At 41.1% G+C, this 18256-nt stretch overlaps 1 protein-coding gene across 1 annotated transcript; it reads left to right on the forward strand.

Moving 5' to 3' along the window:
• Positions 1 to 4536: 4536 nt before the first annotated feature.
• Positions 4537 to 7473, forward strand: LOC148035504 (protein LYK5-like). The gene has a single exon (XM_087677466.1). The coding sequence runs from the start codon at positions 4655 to 4657 to the stop codon at positions 6632 to 6634; it is 1980 nt and encodes a 659-aa protein (XP_087533592.1). The 5' UTR covers positions 4537 to 4654; the 3' UTR covers positions 6635 to 7473.
• Positions 7474 to 18256: the final 10783 nt, after the last annotated feature.

The following is an 18256-nucleotide window of genomic DNA, read 5'->3' on the forward strand; positions in this document are numbered from 1 at the left end:
TAGCTGTGGTCGAGAGGATGCATCGATGTCTTTGTCACTATCCTCTTGCACCTTAGTACACAAAACATATATGGAAAATGTCGATGAGATCCATCGTGGCGTGGTCCTGGGATGAGGTGGGTACTAGTCTGGCGGTGCGGAGATGATTTACCACATGTACGAGGGCTCAATTTATCACCTTTGCACGGCTTGATCCAACACATAAACTATATAAGAAATCTATGGGAACCCATTTGAGAGTAGAGTCAGGAACAGAGTAGATGAGAGGGTTTGCCACATCATAAAATGATGGCAATATACTAGAGCTAGGGTCTATGGTGGAAAGTGAGCTCTCTAGACTAAAGGTCACACAAAACCTAGGGTATATCTGGTCTCCTATGTGTGTGTAGCATGTGGAGCTAATCCATGCGGTGAAGGCAGAAGTGGTAGCCATGGCACACAAAGAGAGAAGGAAGGAGAGCACAAGTGTAGGAAAGTAGAGAATGAAAGTGAAAATGAGTTTGGAATTATAGCTTTTATGTATCTAGGATTTAAAATAAGGGTTCTTTTTTAACCCTAAAGTTTCAAATTAAAACTCTTATCTTAGTTTCTTTATTTCAATACTTTAAAGTCACCCTTAAAATTACTCATACAGACAAATGCTTCGTTCTACATTATTATATTCTCAAATATACTTGGATTGTTGAGTATATTTACTTCAAGTACAACTAGAGAAAATATAGAATTTTTTAAAGAAAAGCAATCTTAAAGACCTTCAAATCCCTTGGATCCAATTTAATATTTAAATGTAAGAAATGAGTAGAAGAGATGAGCTACAATATATCATTATGCAAAGACAATATTGCATATTTAATTATGATTTTAACCACCACGATTGACTAATTACAGTATGTATTATTGCACGCTTGGATCACAGTAAACTAAAATGATCTAAATTGAAAGTACTCAGAAGTTTTAAAAAATGTTTATATTTGTTTTTCATTAAAAAAATTACAAGGATTCCACTATCTCAAGGATATGTGGAGAAGCACATTGTTTACATGTCATGGATTGCTCACTACGAATCCAGACTTTTCTATTATCTAACTTGAAATAGAAGTTGCAGAGGGGCTTAGTGGACATTAATTGGATTTCTTGCCAGAAAAGAAATGGGCCAATAGCTCTCTATGCTAACCACAAAAGGATTATGACCATTCCACAAGATAACCACATCTATGAGAGCTCCATGTGTCTCAGCTCGAGTATCTTGATCCAAGCTGATCCACTCCCCTCGCAAAAGTCGCATCTTCAAAATCAAAAGTGAATGCACAGAGTTTGTCTAGCAATAAAGTACCTATAATTAAAAAAATAATAATGGTAAATAAATGCAACTAACACAACAATTCATCTAAGCAAGACCTATGTCAATCAAATCAAGGCATTCAAAGTAGTAAAAAAGATTTACATGAATGTGAGATCAGATTGGTTGACCCTGTATTCAATCATCTCATCAAAATATGTTCTTTTGACTTGCCAAGTCTCACCCAATAGGCTGACTCATCCATTCCTCGAATGGACACTTGCATTGATAAGTAATCTTTGTTTTATAGGAACCGAACAAATGTGCAAAGAATGAGAATGGAATAAACCAACTAAGATGCACATCTTTGGAGCTTGTGGTGGGTTTCATAGCACTTTTGATATCAGATTTTATCTTGGACTTACATGCTCCTGACATCTCCAAGCTACCAATCAACCATTCACCACTAGATAGTGGTGGCAATGGGACATGCTGCAATCTCTGGCTTTCTACTACATACGATGAATTATTAAAAAAAGATATTTTGAGTTGCAAGTTGACTTGTAGAGTTATGATCATAGATCAAATAACCTATGCCTTCATGCCAAACATGTATCTTGCCTCTCAAACATTCCACATTTTGCCATTCATGCAAAGTTGATAGATATAGAGCTATCAGTAAAACAAGATTGAATTAGAACACTACAAAGATTTTTAAAAACAACTCTAATGCAAAATAATAAACAATAATAAAATTTAAAAACTTAAATTTTTTAAATAATTTGCAATGTAGTTCTTGTCGTATACTAATATTTGTTTGTGCGTATAAACATGTTGGCTCAACACTTCTGTTACTATACTTGTTCCATTAAACAATTTTCTGAACTCTAAAATTCTATCTTTCCAATGTTTGCTAGGGTTTGCAACATTTTTATGTGTGACCTTGAAACTCCCTCGAGTACTTGGATGTATCAAAATCCAATCCAACTTATAGTACTTATCACAACTCCAATTACTGCCACTATCTTTCCTATTGAAGACCTCCACTACAAGTATGTTATTGATGTTTTTCCTCCGTGAAAACATCTATAATAACCAAATAGAAAAGTTACATATCAGCATGTGTATAATTTGTAAATGTTTTCTCCAAATGAAATGAAATTTAAATGGAACAATTTAAAAAAATCATTGTACTTATAATTCTTTTCACAAAGAAGCCCAGAGATGTTGAACAAGAAGTTGACTTATAACAAGACCATTGTTCCTTCATTGGCAAATTCCTAGAGTACAAAAACAAAAAAAATCTCGGATCAAAGCATACATATAACTTACATAGGCTTTGTCCAAATGAGTTGAAACTTAACCATGGAGCAACAGAAAAAAGTGACAATATACCTGTGGCTCTCTTTGTAAAGAGGCCCAAAGATGTTGAAGAAGTTGAGTTTTTAAAAAATCATTGTTCTCCACCCTTGGAGACTCTTGGAGTTAAAAAACAAAGGAAAGCTCAGTATGCATATATCTTGCATACATTTTTTCCAAACGAGATAAAATTTAACTATGGAGCATGCAAAAAACAAGACAATATACATGTAACTTTGTTTACAATAAAACCATAAGATGTTGAAGAAGAAGTTGAGTGTTCAAAAGATCATTGTTCTTGTCTATAAGAGACTCCTAGAGTACCAAAACAAAAGAAATTACATGTCAAAGAATGCACATAACTTGCATAAGTTTTGTCCAAACGAGATAAAACTTTACCGTAGAATATCCATGGAAGAGAACAATATACCTATAAAGTTTTGTGAAGAAAATCTTAGGGCTTTGGTAGAACAAGCTCTGCTCTCATAAAACATGTGAAACTCACTCTGTGTTTGTGTAGAGGAAATGAAATTTCACAGGGTTACAGATAGGGCAATCAACAATGAGATTGTAAAGTTTCATCAAGAAAGAAGAAGTAGGGAAAGAGATATGATAAATTTGAGTTCCGCCTAAGAAAGAGGGGGAAATTGAAAAGGGGAGAAATGAAAAGTTAAACATTAAAAAATGAGAAAATGAAAATTTGAGTCACAAACTTCCAAGAAGTGTCAGCATTGTATTCCCCACATTTTCCCTTATTTTATTGTTGAGGGAAGATTTGGACCAAGATATGACTAGAAGATTCATGTTACATGAATTTGGAATCCCATCTCTCTAATTGGTTAGGCCTATATTTGTTTATTCACTCCTTAAAGGGCAAAAAAGAGAGTCCATATTTCTCCTAATGCTTCAATCTTCTTCGATTGCAATGCCCAGGGAAAAAGGGGAGTAATGTTCTTGATACATAACAAGTTTCTAGCGCAGTACCTTCAATCGAGAGGGGATATTCACACCTAGTTTGATGCAAGTATCTCTTGCGAAGTCATACTATTCGGTGACAAGGGGAGCCTAAATGAAGAATCTTTAAAGATACGGAGCTCCTAAGAGGAGTAACAATGTCATGGATTTGGAGAGGAAGACTTGTAATCACTTCAATCTAATATATCCTCGCATTATAAAAAACCAGCTAGTTCTAGTGAAAAATGAACATATGCTTGGTTCTTCACATGAGAGGTTATTGATATATTTCAACCTTTTGTCCTATTGAAATCCCTATATTTCCACTTATTAACAAATATATATATAGTTTTAGAGAAAGGATTGAAATTTTGAAAGATGCCTCGGGAATGTACCCAAGGTTTGAACTCACACACCCACGTGCTCAAACCACTTTAACCTACAACCCCATTTGTATTAACGAAGAGTTTTACATGTTGGGGGCCCAAGGATGATCCGGTGGGCGCGGGGGGAACCTTTTACCACTAACTGCTGTGACTAATGAGGCAGTGTGTGACAGTAGATGGGAAACGATTTTGCTTTCGATATATCAACAACATAGGTTTCTTACGAGACGAGATACCGTGTTGCAGACGTGTAGATCACTTCCAAAGTTATGGAAGTCGTTGCCACCACGGCGGGCCGCGAGGGGAAACTACCTAACCTGCTTTTGCGTTTGGTGAAGGGTGACTTACTGTGTACACACTTATCGCATGAACTGGTCATAGCCTATGGGTCTTTCGGGACAGAAGTCCCCAGTCCCGGCCCCCGGGCCCCGCCCTGTAACCTTGACTATCCGAATTCCTGTCTCTCACACGCCTCGTGATGAGACTCGAGAGCGGCTCTTCTGCCCCCGTAGTTTGCGATAGAAATAATCATTGCTAATAGAAAAATCAGAATCAATGAACCACATATAGTCAATTCCAATTTCCCTCATGTTAAATATGTGCCGCCGCCATAGCCAGAAGCTTGCACGCAAAATGCTCCTAGGGCCTATTCTCCCAACCCCCAATCTTCATCACCATGAGTATCTCGTCGCTCCTCCTGCAGCTCCTCCTTTCCGTCCAATTAAGCCTTGCCCAGCAGACATACCCCTCCCAGCTCCTCACAAGTGACTGCAAGGTTCACCATTCGGAGAACGCCGCCTACCGCTGCGCCGCCACCGCCCCCACCTGCGAGACTGCGACGTACTTCCGCGTCCAGCCGGCCGGTACTGTTGCTTCCAGCCTCAGTGCCATCACCAGTCTCCTCTTCGGTATCAATGCCAGGACCATCGCCACCGCCAGCGGCCTCTCCTCGACCTCTGTCGCGCCAGGTCAGGGCCTCTTCATCCCCTTGAACTGCTCCTGCTCTGGTAACTACACAGGCTACAACTTCACGTACACCATCGTGCCGGGTGACACCTTCTACACGCTCTCCAAAAACACATATGAGGGCCTCACAACTTGCCAGATCATCCAGGATGCAAACCCGACCGCCATCGTCGGAAACCTTCAGCCAGGGCAGAAGGTCACCATCCCTGTCAAATGTGCATGCCCTTTTGCATCACAGGTAGCGGATGGTGTCCGATGGCTGTACTCTTACCCTGTGGCTGATGGGGATACCATAACCTCCATTATCAACAGGTTTAATCTCCAAGAGCGCCTGTTCTTGCAGGCGAATACGCTCAACAGTACAGCAACTCCGTTATTCGCGGCCACATCGGTGCTGCTCCCCTTCGTCAACAAGCCCTCCGTGGCTCCCAATGCCTCCACCGCAGGCCCCCCTTCGTCTCTACCCGGCTCCTCTGCACCATCAGGAGCTTCCGGTAAGTCTCACACAGGCACTTATGTTGGCATCGCTGTAGCAGCAGGTGTATGTGTGATCATTCTCGCCATCGCCACAGTCATATGCTGGAGAAGGAGTCAAAGGAGGAAGCAGATTAAAGAAGAGATTCCTATATCTGTGCCATCACCGACCAAGCCAGTGAATCTTAAGAACCAGAAGCTGCTGGAGGATCTGTACGCAGACCTGTCAAGCTTTGCGAATTCGGAGAAGCTGTCCTCCTATAGCTTGGATGAGCTCAAGGAGGCCACTCAAAATTTCAGCCCTGCTACCCATATCAAAGGTGCGGTCTACCGCGGGGTCATCAAAGGGCGCGTTGTTGTGGTCAAAAACATGACACGGAACGTGTCGAAAGAGCTTCAGATACTCCAGAAGGTCCACCATGCCAATCTTGTGACCCTGCTGGGTTTCTGCATAGCCTCCCTTGAACAGTCCTATCTTGTGTACGAGTACGCAGAGAACGGGTCTCTCAGTGACTGGCTGCATGACAATGATGATCACAGCATGGCCGGTGATGCAGGGTCTTCTTCCACTTTAATATGGAACAACAGACTGCAAGTGGCATTGGACATTGCTGCAGCTCTTGAATACATACATGATCATACAAACCCGAGCTTTGTGCACAAGGACATCAAGTCCAGCAATATACTGCTGGATTCGAAGTTCCATGGCAAGCTGGCGAATTTCGGGCTGGCAAAATCCACACAGGATAGGGACAAGGACGAGCGGGCGCGAGCGCAACAGACAAGGCACATAGTGGGCACACAGGGGTACATGGCACCTGAGTATTTGACACAAGGGATGGTGTCACCAAAGGTGGATGTTTTTGCATTTGGGGTGGTGCTGCTGGAGCTGCTGTCAGGGGAGGAGGCGATAATGGCAGGCGTGGTCGGCAAGGAGAGGTTTCTGTGTGAAGCCATTGGGCCATTACTGGCTGGGCCTGATGCAAAGGAAAAGCTGAAGGGGTGGATGGACCCTCGCCTGCGAAACGCATTCCCATTGGAATGTGCTTTCAGTGTGGCTATGCTAGCCAGGTCTTGTGTGTCTGAGAACCCTTCATCTCGGCCCCATTCGAGAGAGATGGCCTACACGCTTGCCAAGTTACTGGAAATCTCTCTGGAATGGGAGCCTTCTAGTGCTTTGGAGCATTACACAGACAACCCTCTTCAGGCAAGGTGAGAGACAGATTCACCACTAAGACCAACATGCACTGCTTCCCTATTGCAGTTTCCCATTTACCCGTGTGACTGGGTAGATCTCGATCTGTTGCAGTATCAAGGTTTTGACCAAAAACACACGGAATGTTCTTATGAAATCGGCTATACAGATGCCTTTCAGAGTTTTTGCTTTATCAAAAATATATTTAAGGGCAAAGTATTAGTTCACGATTGCAGCTTTGCCCTTTACTCGTGACTTTGTAGAGTTCTGTTCAATGTTGCATTATCAAGGCTTTAGGGCCCTCCTTAAAATAGCCATACAGAATGTTCACATGAAATAGTTGGCCAATGCTTAATATCATCTCAGAATGCTTTTCATGGAAAGGTTTCGAAGAAGAGCAATATAGATCCAAAGGATTCACAAGCCATGCCTAAAAACGGGATTTTCCAAACTATGTATCCTTGCATTCTCAACAAAGCAACGTGTGAACCTTGTATTCTGGACTTGACTTGCTTGATAAATTATAGGACATTCGAGCGAACCTTGCCAATGTGAACTCTTGACTCTTTCTCACCCCTTTTTGTGTTTGGGCAAGATCTCTTTTGTGATGGTGTACATGTGGTAAAACCCTCCAATATTTGGCTTTTTCCATGAGGTCGTGTATTCTAAATATTGGAGAGCCCTATCATTGGCAAAGCAAAGTGCATTATCACAGACCCTATCATCGCCAAAGCAAAGGGCATCATTGCCATCTACTTTGAGCATTTCTCTACTCACGCCCTTTGAATTCTATGTACGTGTTGTACATCGCTATAGACAACGAACATTGGTTGTCATGATAATCTCCCTTACACTTCCAAGGCATTCTCTTACTAGACTTTGTGGGCAACTTGAAGTTAACTGAATTCGGTGTTGCATGCCTTTTTACATTCTTCCTACAAATGTGAGTACCTTAACTTGTTAAGGGTCTTAAACCTAGTAAAGTTGCCTCAACATGGCACATTCTTTACTTGTATGATATGTTTTCTCAACTCACGCCTATTCACGAGAGGAATATGCACATGTATGTTGTGTTTATTCATAATTTGCAATGTCGATTTCATAACATGCTTATTCATGTCAGGAGTCATAAACATTGTAACTTCACTTACAAGGTTGTTCTTAGAATGCTACCTTGGCAATTCCCATTGCATTGAGCAAAAATGATATGTGGACTAGCATTAGAAAATGGATCTAATTTGATAGTTATCCAAACCTATTGTCATTGGCATTCTTGCCACATTCAAAACGGACGATGACCTTAATGCTAATGCCATTACCTACTAGCTTGACCTTTGGCATTGGCAAGTACCCTCCATCTTGTTTCATTGGGACTCACCTGTGTGTCATTTTTCATGTTTGTAGCCCGGCATATCAAATTTCACATGGGATATCTAACAAAGGTATTGAATCTATATGCTTGGTTGATGTGGTTCCTAGTAATCCTCTTATGCACTTGCGGAGTTATTTCTTAAAGCATATACATGGCTTTTCATGGACTTTGCTTGCGCATTTTGCATCAACAAACTTTGAATATTGCTCCGTGAATTATCCAAATGCATACTCAAGGCCCGATTTAGCATGGTATGGCCTTGCATTCATAAGAAGGAAATTATCACTTTTCTTAAGTTGTCGTTGCACTTTCATTGCTCAAAGACTTATTTAAATGCACACTCAATGTAGGGCTTAGTGTGGTATGGTCTTCCATTCATAAGGAGGGAATTACCACTTTTCTTATGTTGTTATTGCCATTTCATTGTTGAAAGACTTATTTGAATGCACACTCAATGTGGGACTTTGCATGGTATGGACCTCCATGCACATGAAGGTTTGTGTTTATTAGACATATTCATCGATAGCCATTCTTGGTTTACATATGGCTTACTTTGATGTATGTTTAAATTGTTCATCTTCTAATCAGACTCTTTTTTAAAGCTTTATAAATATAAACCACCAAATGGATAAGGAAATCCTACAAGCATCAACTCATCTAGTGTGCATGCTTCTAAAAAAATGTAGGAATTGGTTTGGATCTCACCTCCCAGTACAACATTGTAACTTTGATCCTCCTTTTGCAATACTTGGGACATGACTTGGTATGCATCTTGATCTATAATAGAGTGAAAGTTTAGTGGTTAAGTTGGATTGGTGTACCACCAAGTCGATTGGAACAAGGTACAAGTTTAGATATGGTGAAAGGGATGGCAACCAAGTTGTGCTTTTGATACCTACGATATGGATTTGTATTCACTAGTCCTTACTAATCATCTTCTTGGCTAGATCATAAGCAATAAGTGCAACCTCTTTATAGTTTGTCGTGTGTCAAGTTCTTTTAATAGCTATTGTTATTTATTCATGTATTGTACTATGCCCTGAACATGGTATTAGCGGGAGTTTGAGGTCACTTTTTGGCCTTTTAGTGAGAGGAGAGGTTGCACTCCATCAATGAGGAGAAGGCTTGCGTTATGTTTCTTTGAAAATCATCTTGATATTTTTAAAAATTTATCTTAGCTTTAAAAAATAATGTTGATTAATTGCCGATTTTGTTGAGATGGATTGGAGTGATTGTCATTTTTCAATAGTAACATTTTGCTATTGTATTTCAGCCATTTCCCTTATCAACATTAAAAGATGACCGAATCCCCCTATCTGAAATATTTCGGTATTCATTTTCTCCTCTTCCCTCCACTCAATAGTCTTGGAAGTTTCTCTTTGTTTTCTTTTTACTTGTTGCACGTTTCTTTCCTCCATCTTTCTACACCATGGAGGCATTTGCTCGGTGCTGAAAACCCAGTGCTTCCATTGAGTCCATAGTCACTTATAGTACGCTTGATGAGCAAGACAATCGGGTTTCCTTGACTATAACAACGGGAAGTTAAATAATCATGTAGCAAAAAAAGTGAAAGAGATCCTCAATAGCTAACCCTTTCTTATTATCTTGGAAGGGCAAGTCAACAGATTTCAGACTCAGTGGCTTTCGGAGGACAATCAAAGAAGTGCACGTGCAACATGTTTTCATGCATAAAGAGATTCACCTTGAGCCCAATGCCCCTAATCTCCCTCTACATAGACCTAACTATTGGTGCAATTTGGTCGCATTTACTTTCTGGTATGAATGAAGGTTCACGTTTCTTATTCTTCTTGTAGGTAATAAGTCCATATATGATGTGAACAAACTTGTATCTATCAAGCCTTGAAGAATGGGAGACAATGGAATGTATGGTAGATGTTCTAGATGTTATCCACACCTTCGTTGGTGTTATCCACACCTTGTCAAACCTTTTTCTTTCAAATTTTAAGAGTAGAGAGTGGCCACTAGTAGATTCAAGGATAAAGGAGAGTTATGAATGCAAAAATTTTCAAGAGGTCCAAAAATGCCTAAAGCCCAACATTTCAACTTGGCAAAGCAAAATATCTACTTTAATGTCTATAACCATTTTTGTGGACTTCTTTTCTAGCATTGTCGAGTCCTTAAGAACCATGTTCCTAGTAAAGTTTACAGATATCGATAGTATCCTAGATTTTTTGGATACATGCTAGGATACAAATGTATATCATGAAAGTTCCTACAAGGCGCAACCACATTTTGTTGTTTGCAAGTATATGATTGCCACTCAAAACTTCATCATGAGATTCTTGTACAAATGATGGCACCATGTTTGTGGGAAGCTGGTACTACTAAATCAAGACATGAGGGAGTTTTCTAAGCTAGCAATAAAAATGTGTATTGTTATTTGCATTGCCTATTTTTCTTTACATTTACACAATCAAAGGATTTGTTTGCATCACATTATCTCTAATTACTCTCTCTTAATGTTTGCTAGGTCCAAACGAGAAAGGAAAATAACATTACTTGCAAAGAGATAAGCAGTAATGCCATGCATCTGCACTAGAAAGCCATTAGTTCCTCTTGCACACCAGTATTAGTAGAGGCCATTACACATGCCTTTTTGGCATAAGAAACATAAACATTTCAGGCGTCTTTTGGACACAAGAAAGACAACACTACCAAAAAGGTATAATCAACAAGTCTAGAAATATGAATGAGAATCCTTTTTTATGTTTTCATTTTCTCATTACATTGGAATTGGGATTAGTGGCAAGATTGGACTTGAGTTTGCAATTGGGAGGATTGATGTCCAACTGCATCCTTCATATAATTCTACAAAGCTTCCAATCTCGACCTCCCCTCCTCTCCATCCCTTGTGGTGGTTGCTCATTCAATGGTTGCGACCTCTCGTCCATAGCTGCCCCTCGATTGTGCCCATCCTTCAATTTCTACCATATCGGCCAAGAATTGATGTCTTGATTGGGCTATTGTGGGACTTGCATAATCTTTGTGTTCATGGTATCCACAAGGTTCTAATTAGCAAGAAGATCCTCTATGCAACTAAAACAAGCTTGTGTACAACCTTGGATAGTTCACTATATGTATACCTTCTATATCACATGCGTTCAATGCGTATTTATAAATATCCTTACCTATGAAATTTTCTTTAATAAAGCATAACCCTTTTCTATTCAATCTGTAAGTAACCCCTTCATATATGACCTTGTGTATGTTTAAAAATGTGTAAATATTGTATTTTAAAAATCTCTTATGCCAAAACCACGTGATACATACATATATTTATGACTGACCTCCCTAGGTGTGTAGCCCAAGAGACATGGGCCCCAATTTTATTCTCGATAATACCTTCAAAGAGCACAAACTAACCTCAAAGAAGAGACATGGATACTTATTATTATGCTCTTTTGTGGTAGCCCCTACTAGTAGTATTTCTAAAGTGACATATATTTGTTTGTATATCGTATAAATTGGGACTCTAGTGTTCCCTATTCAATCATTGAACAAGATAATAATTCCAAAGCACTATCACTAATACTAGAATAGAAGAAACCAATGAACACAAACAAGTAATGCTCTTGATCAAACACTTACTGCTTATGATAGAAAGTGAAAATGATTCATATATCATCAATCCTCATGTAAGGAAACTCCCTCAAAAGTATGGGGTATGATTCACCATTGTCTTGTAGAGCCCTCAATATTAGTGGATTAAAACAATATACTAAACTATTGAGAGGCAGTGGTAGCAAAGTTACAACATAGCTATAAAAAACAAGGGGGATTTAAAAACATGATTAAAGCTATATACCTAATGAGATCAAGGATAAAGATACCCGAAAAACAAATAATAAAAACTTATTGTTGTAGGGCAACTATGATGGAGTCAATCAGCACCTCTTCACAAGGATGAGAGAGTACCAGAATGTCAAGATTGTTGAGCTCAGCCTACCCCTCTCACCCTATCAAGGATATAATGGAATGGTTACTCTATGCCTAATAGGATGGCCATGCATTTTCTGAGGATGGCATTGATTTCTCTTTCAAGAACACATCCTTCCTCCATCAAAAGTGGTGGTGGTTGGTGAGCTATGCTAGAACTAGCTATATTAGAGATAGAGAATATGGACTGTGTAGAGGATGTTGAGATGACAAGCTCAACACATGTGGACATTGATGATGGACCGCCTGGTTAGATGGGTCCACACGTCTACACTTAGCACGTCGGTGGTCATTATGACTCTCACATGGCCACTGACTCACTACTTATTATATTCAGGTTGTTACACCTATTTACAGCTGGCATAGTTATAGCGCCAGTCGACTAGTGTAGTCGGTTATGCATTGTTTGACTTAGTAGGCCACTTTCCTTTTATCTTGTATCTTATCTATACTTTGTGTACATTGTGAAGTGTGTGAAAGAAGAAGAAGAAATCAGCAAGAAAACGTTTTGGCCTCCATCTCTCTTCTTGTCTCTTGAGTGAGCTTCTCCTTGTGCATTCTGTGTGTGTTCGGCGTAGCATCTTGAGCAATCCCCTCCACCACGCGATTCTTGACATGGTATCAGAGCCGCACCACTGAGAGAGGCTGATTTCGAAGGTTGAAGCAAAGGGGAAGAAGCAAGGTTCGAGCAAGCAAGCCACGGGTAAGAAGCTCTCCCATCCTTCCACTCTTTCTCTTGGATAGTGCCTGTGGAGGCACCGGAAGCAGGGCAGAGCAAAAATCTCAGATTGCAGTGAGATTTGGTGTGCGCGAAGAGCATTGTATATTCTGCAGATAAGCCCTTTAGGGCTTTTTCCCACAGTTATTTTGGGCATTTGAGGCCGTTTCAGGGCCCGTTTTAGAGCCGCAAGTTGCGGACAGCAGTTTCAGGGTACGCTGTGACTTCAGCTGTATCGACCGACAGTGGGTGCGCAGGTTACAGATTTCAGATCTGTAAGATTAAAGGTGTTTACGAGTGAGTAAACACGAGGTTTATCTGCAAACAGGTTACAGATTGCATGTATTGTTGAGCAGACAGTGAAAAAGGCTGTCTAGTGTATTGCTGTGCACTACAGGTCGAGGATTGTAGAAGATTTGCTTGCTGTTTGGTATTATTCTTGTGATAATGGCAGAGAACAGTGGAAGCCCCATCATTGAGAAGCTTGACAAGAACAACTACCCTTCATGGAAGTTCCGTGTCACGAACTTTCTTATTGGAAAAGGCCTCTACGAGTTCGTTTCAGGTGAAGAAAAGGAGCCGGAGATGAGTGATCCTCCAACTGCAGAAGAGATAAAGGCACGAAAGGAATGGAATGCAAAAGACAAGAAGGTCATGTATTGGTTGTCTGCAGTAATTGACAATAATATGTTGGGACACATTAGAAATGCAGAGAATGCATATGCAGCTTGGACCATACTTGAAAGTATGTTTTCTGTAAATACAAAGGCACGAAAGATTCAACTCAAGCAAGAGTTGAATACATTGAAGAAAGGGAAGATGTCTATCAATGAGTATGCATTGAAGGTAAGGAGCATTGCAGATGCATTGGCAGCGATTGATGCAATGCCCGATGATGATGATTTGGTGTCGTCTTCCTTGGGTGGACTTAACAATGAAAAGGCTTGGAAGTCTTTTGTAACTTCCGTATATGTCAGAAAGCCATTTCCAGATTTTGATGAGTTGGTCTCTCTAATGATCACTGAAGAAATCAACATGCAGAGTGAGACATCTGAAAGAAGTGGTGAACAGGTCCAGGCTTTCTACTCCAGTTCAGGAAGGGGACGTGGTAGGTTCTCTTCAAGCGGCCGTGGTATAGGACGTGGTAGTGATAACTAGCAAAATAGATTGAATTAGCAATTTGGCGATATGCAGGTTTCAGGAGGTCGTGGTAACTTTAGAGGCAGGGGGAGCTTTAGAGGAAGAGGTGGATGGCAGAACAGAGGTTCTAACAACTCTGGTATTGTGTGCCACTACTGTGGCAAAACAGGTCATATTGCAGCCCAATGTTATGCCAAGAAAGATGATATTCGGAGTGGTAAGTTGCAACAAGGAAACTATGCATCGTCTTCACGACAGAATGAAGACAAAAATGAACGTTTGTTTGTTATGCAGCATATGCTGAATACTGTTACAGGAAAGGAAACACATGAAGATGTTTGGTATGTCGATTCAGATGCATCCAATCATATGACCAGCCATGCAGAATGGTTTGGAGAGATGCAGGATTTGCAGAATGCAGGTTATGTGCAGACGGGTGATGACTCATGCCACCCAATTTCACACATTGGAAAAGTTCCCTTGTCCTTGCATGATGGTAAGACAAAGAGTCTTTCAGATGTATTACATGTGCCATCTATTACAAAGAATTTGGTGTCAGTCGGTCAAATGGTAGAGCAAGGGCTGCAAGTCAGATTTAATGCAAAAGGCTGCTTTGTAGAAGACTTCAATGACAAGTGCAGGTTGGTAGCAAAGGGAAGTAGAGTTGGACGTATGTTCACTCTAGATGCCGGAATTCCTACTATGAATGCTGCTATGTATGCCAAAGGAAAAGGTGTTGTTGCAGACATTGAAATTTGGCACAAACGCATTGGACATGCAAATGTACAAAGGCTGAAACTAATGCAGTCCAAAGGGTTGGTTACAGGTTTGCCTACATTTAGAGTTGCAGAATTTCAGAAGGTATGTGAAGCATGTCAGTTTGGTAAGCAGGCAAGGCAACCTTTTTCACATGATAGAGATGTAAGCAGAAATATTCTTGATGTTGTACATACAGACATTTGGGGGCCTACACAAAATGTATCTCTTGGAGGCAGTTCATACTTTGTCACATTCATTGATGATTGTTCTAGAAAGCTGTGGGTATATTTTATGAAGGAAAAGAGTGAAGCGTTTGAGCACTTTAGAACTTTCAAGGCTGTAGTTGAAAGAGAAACAGGCTTGAAAGTAAAGTGCCTGAGGTCAGATGGAGGGGGAGAGTACCTCTCAAATGAGTTCAGTGATTTTCTGAAGTCTCATGGGATAAAGAGACAGTTCACATGCAGGTATACCCCACAGCAAAATGGGGTTGCAGAAAGGAAAAACAGGCATATTGCAGAAGTTGCACGCGCCTTGATGGCTGAAAAGAATATGCCTAAGCATTTTTGGTCTGAGGCTGTTCATACTGCTGTTTATATTATGAACAGAACTCCCACAGCTGCAGTTCATGGTATGACCCCCGAAGAATGTTTTACAGGTAAGAAGCCTGATGTTTCACACTTGAAAGTATTTGGCTGCATTGCGTATGTTCATGTGCCAGATGAATTGCGGAAGAAACTGGATCCAAAGGCTGAAAAGTGTGTCTTTATTGGATACTCTTTAGAGCAGAAAGGGTATCGCTGTTACAACCCTGTCACATGTAAGTTCAGAGTGAGCAGAGATGTCATCTTTGATGAAATGAGCAGCTGGTATGCATCTAGTGGTTATGCATTGGATGTTGATGATGATCATGACACTCATGTGCAGGCTGAAAAGCAAGAATCACGGACTCTTAGTGGACCAGAGACATCATCTAGTAGTCCTTGGTCTGGGAGACTAAGGAGTACCTCTACATCTTCAGGTGCATCTAGTAGCACTACAGGTAAAGACAAAGGAAAGAATAAAGTGTCAGAAGGCATTGATGCAGTTCTTGATGGAGACTCCAGTGGCTCAGAGAGCTTAGATGATGAGCTTGGCATTCCTTCAGTGAGAACTCCAGGTGTGCAGAGAGCACGGGCTAATGCAAAGACTCCATTGAGTGATCCAGTGGTACGCAGGTCTAGCAGGGTGATATACCCTGTTAAAAGATTTGGTTTTGAAGGTTATGCAGCTCACCATTATGCTTATATGGTGAAACTAGTTGAGGATGTTGAGGCTACATGTTTTGAGGAGGCTGTTGGTCATGCTCATTGGGATGCAGCAATGGATGAGGAGATGGCTGCATTAGAGGCTAATAAGACTTGGGATCTAGTATCATTGCCGAAGGGAAAGAAAGCTATTGGATGTAAGTGGATTTATAAGATTAAGCACAATGCAGACAGGTACAAAGCTAGGTTGGTTGCAAAAGGCTATGCCCAGACATATGGCATAGATTATGATGAAACCTTCAGTCCAGTTGCTAGGATGGCGACTGTTAGATGTGTGATTGCTTTGAGCCAAAGGTTGGAGGTTGCAGCAAATGGATGTAAAGAATGCCTTCTTGCATGGTGATTTGCAGGAAGAAGTGTATATGGATCAGCCAGCAGGTTATGAAGATTTAGAGCATCCCACGTATGTGTGCAAATTGAAGAAGGCACTCTATGGGCTCAAGCAAGCACCTAGAGCATGGTCTGACAAGATTAGAGAGTATCTTGTCAATATTGGTTTTTATGTTTCTGATGCTGATCACTCACTTTATGTGAGAAAAGGAGATGCAGGTTTGGTCGTCATAGTCATCTATGTGGATGACTTGATTATTACAGGTGATAGTGATAGTGGGATTGCTGAAGTCAAGGGTTGTTTGAAGATGAAGTTTGAGATGAAGGATCTAGGTGAGCTAAGGTACTTCCTTGGCAATGAGGTGGTCAGATGTGATGATGGTATATGGCTGTCCCAAAGACAGTATGGCTTGGATATGTTGTCCAAGTATGGTATGACAGCATGCAAACCACTTTCAGTCCCGTTGGAGCAGAATGTAAAGCTGAGTGCTGATGTTGGGGATGAGATAGAAGACCCTACTATGTTCAGGAGGATAGTGGGGAGTTTGATTTACATGACTATTACAAGGCCAAACTTGAGCTATGCTGTTGGTCTTGTGAGTCAATTTATGCAAGTACCTAGAAAACCACACTTGGATGCAGTGAGACGCATATTGAGATATGTCAAGTCCACATTACATTATGGACTTTTCTATGAGGCAGGTACAGACGTACATGTGTTTGGATACACAGATGCAGATTGGGCTGGTAGTGTGTCGGATAGAAGATCTACCAGCGGATACATGTTCTCTCTTGGTAGTGCAGCAGTTGCTTGGAGCAGCAAAAAGCAATCTACAGTTGCTTTGTCGAGTACAGAGGCTGAGTATAGAGGTGCTGCTGTTGCAGCATGTGAGGTAGTTTGGTTGCAAAAGTTATTGGCTGATTTGGATGTGCAGGTGGAAGGTCCAGTTGTCATTTATTGTGACAACATGAGCAGTATACAGTTGGCTAGGAACCCTGTGTTCCATGCCAGGACAAAACATATTGAGGTACACTACCACTTTGTGAGAGAAAAGGTACTAGCAGGTGAGATTGACTTGGTGTATGTCAGCAAACAGGATCAGATAGCTGACATCTTCACGAAGGCATTGGGTACAGAGAAGCTTCAAAAGTTTCGAAGCTTACTTGGAGTTGCAGAGATGCAGTTGAGCTTGAGGGGGAGTGTTGAGATGACAAGCTCAACACATGTGGACATTGATGATGGACCGCCTGGTTAGATGGGTCCACACGTCTACACTTAGCACATCGGTGGTCATGATGACTCTCACATGGCCACTGACTCACTACTTATTATATTCAGGTTGTTACACCTATTTACAGCTGGCATAGTTATAGCGCCAGTCGACTAGTGTAGTCGGTTATGCATTGTTTGACTTAGTAGGCCACTTTCCTTTTATCTTGTATCTTATCTATACTTTGTGTACATTGTGAAGTGTGTGAAAGAAGAAGAAGAAATCAGCAAGAAAACGTTTTGGCCTCCATCTCTCTTCTTGTCTCTTGAGTGAGCTTCTCCTTGTGCATTCTGTGTGTGTTCGGCGCAGCATCTTGAGCAATCCCCTCCACCACGCAATTCTTGACAGAGGAGTTAGGGGCAGGCGGTAGGTGGGGCTTGGGCATGGATACTTGGGGTTGGGGCTTGTGGGGTGAGGGAACTTGGGGTCTTGGGTTATGGTTGGAGCTAGGTTGGGGCTTGTGGGGAAAGGGCACTTAGGGCTAGGGCTAGGGCTCAAACTCATGGGGCTTGAATTGGGCCTGAGGTTGGGTTTGATCTCAACCTCATGGAGCTTGGCAAGATTTTGGGGATCTGTTTAGGGGTAAGCTGGGGTACTACCTGTGCTCTTTGCAAGTGTCAATGCACTCTGGTAGGCTTTGTCTTGGGCTCAAGATCTTCCAAGGTTAGTGCTCTCTATAAGCATGTATCCATTTTATGTTTATTGGGGGATCTCGGCCTAGCTTGTCATTGCTCACAAGGTAGGACAATAAGAAAATTTCACATGTGATGGTCTAGGATCTCCATAGGATTT

This window comes from Lygodium microphyllum, chromosome 5, assembly GCF_053477565.2.
Source record: "Lygodium microphyllum isolate KBCC chromosome 5, Lygodium_microphyllum_v1.1.10, whole genome shotgun sequence".
NCBI classification, from domain to species: Eukaryota; Viridiplantae; Streptophyta; class Polypodiopsida; order Schizaeales; family Lygodiaceae; genus Lygodium; species Lygodium microphyllum.

What these genes read in the sequence shown, in the direction of transcription:
- LOC148035504 (XM_087677466.1), top strand. Translation starts at nt 4,655, where the DNA reads ATGAGTATCTCGTCGCTCCTCCTGCAGCTCCTCCTTTCCGTCCAATTA.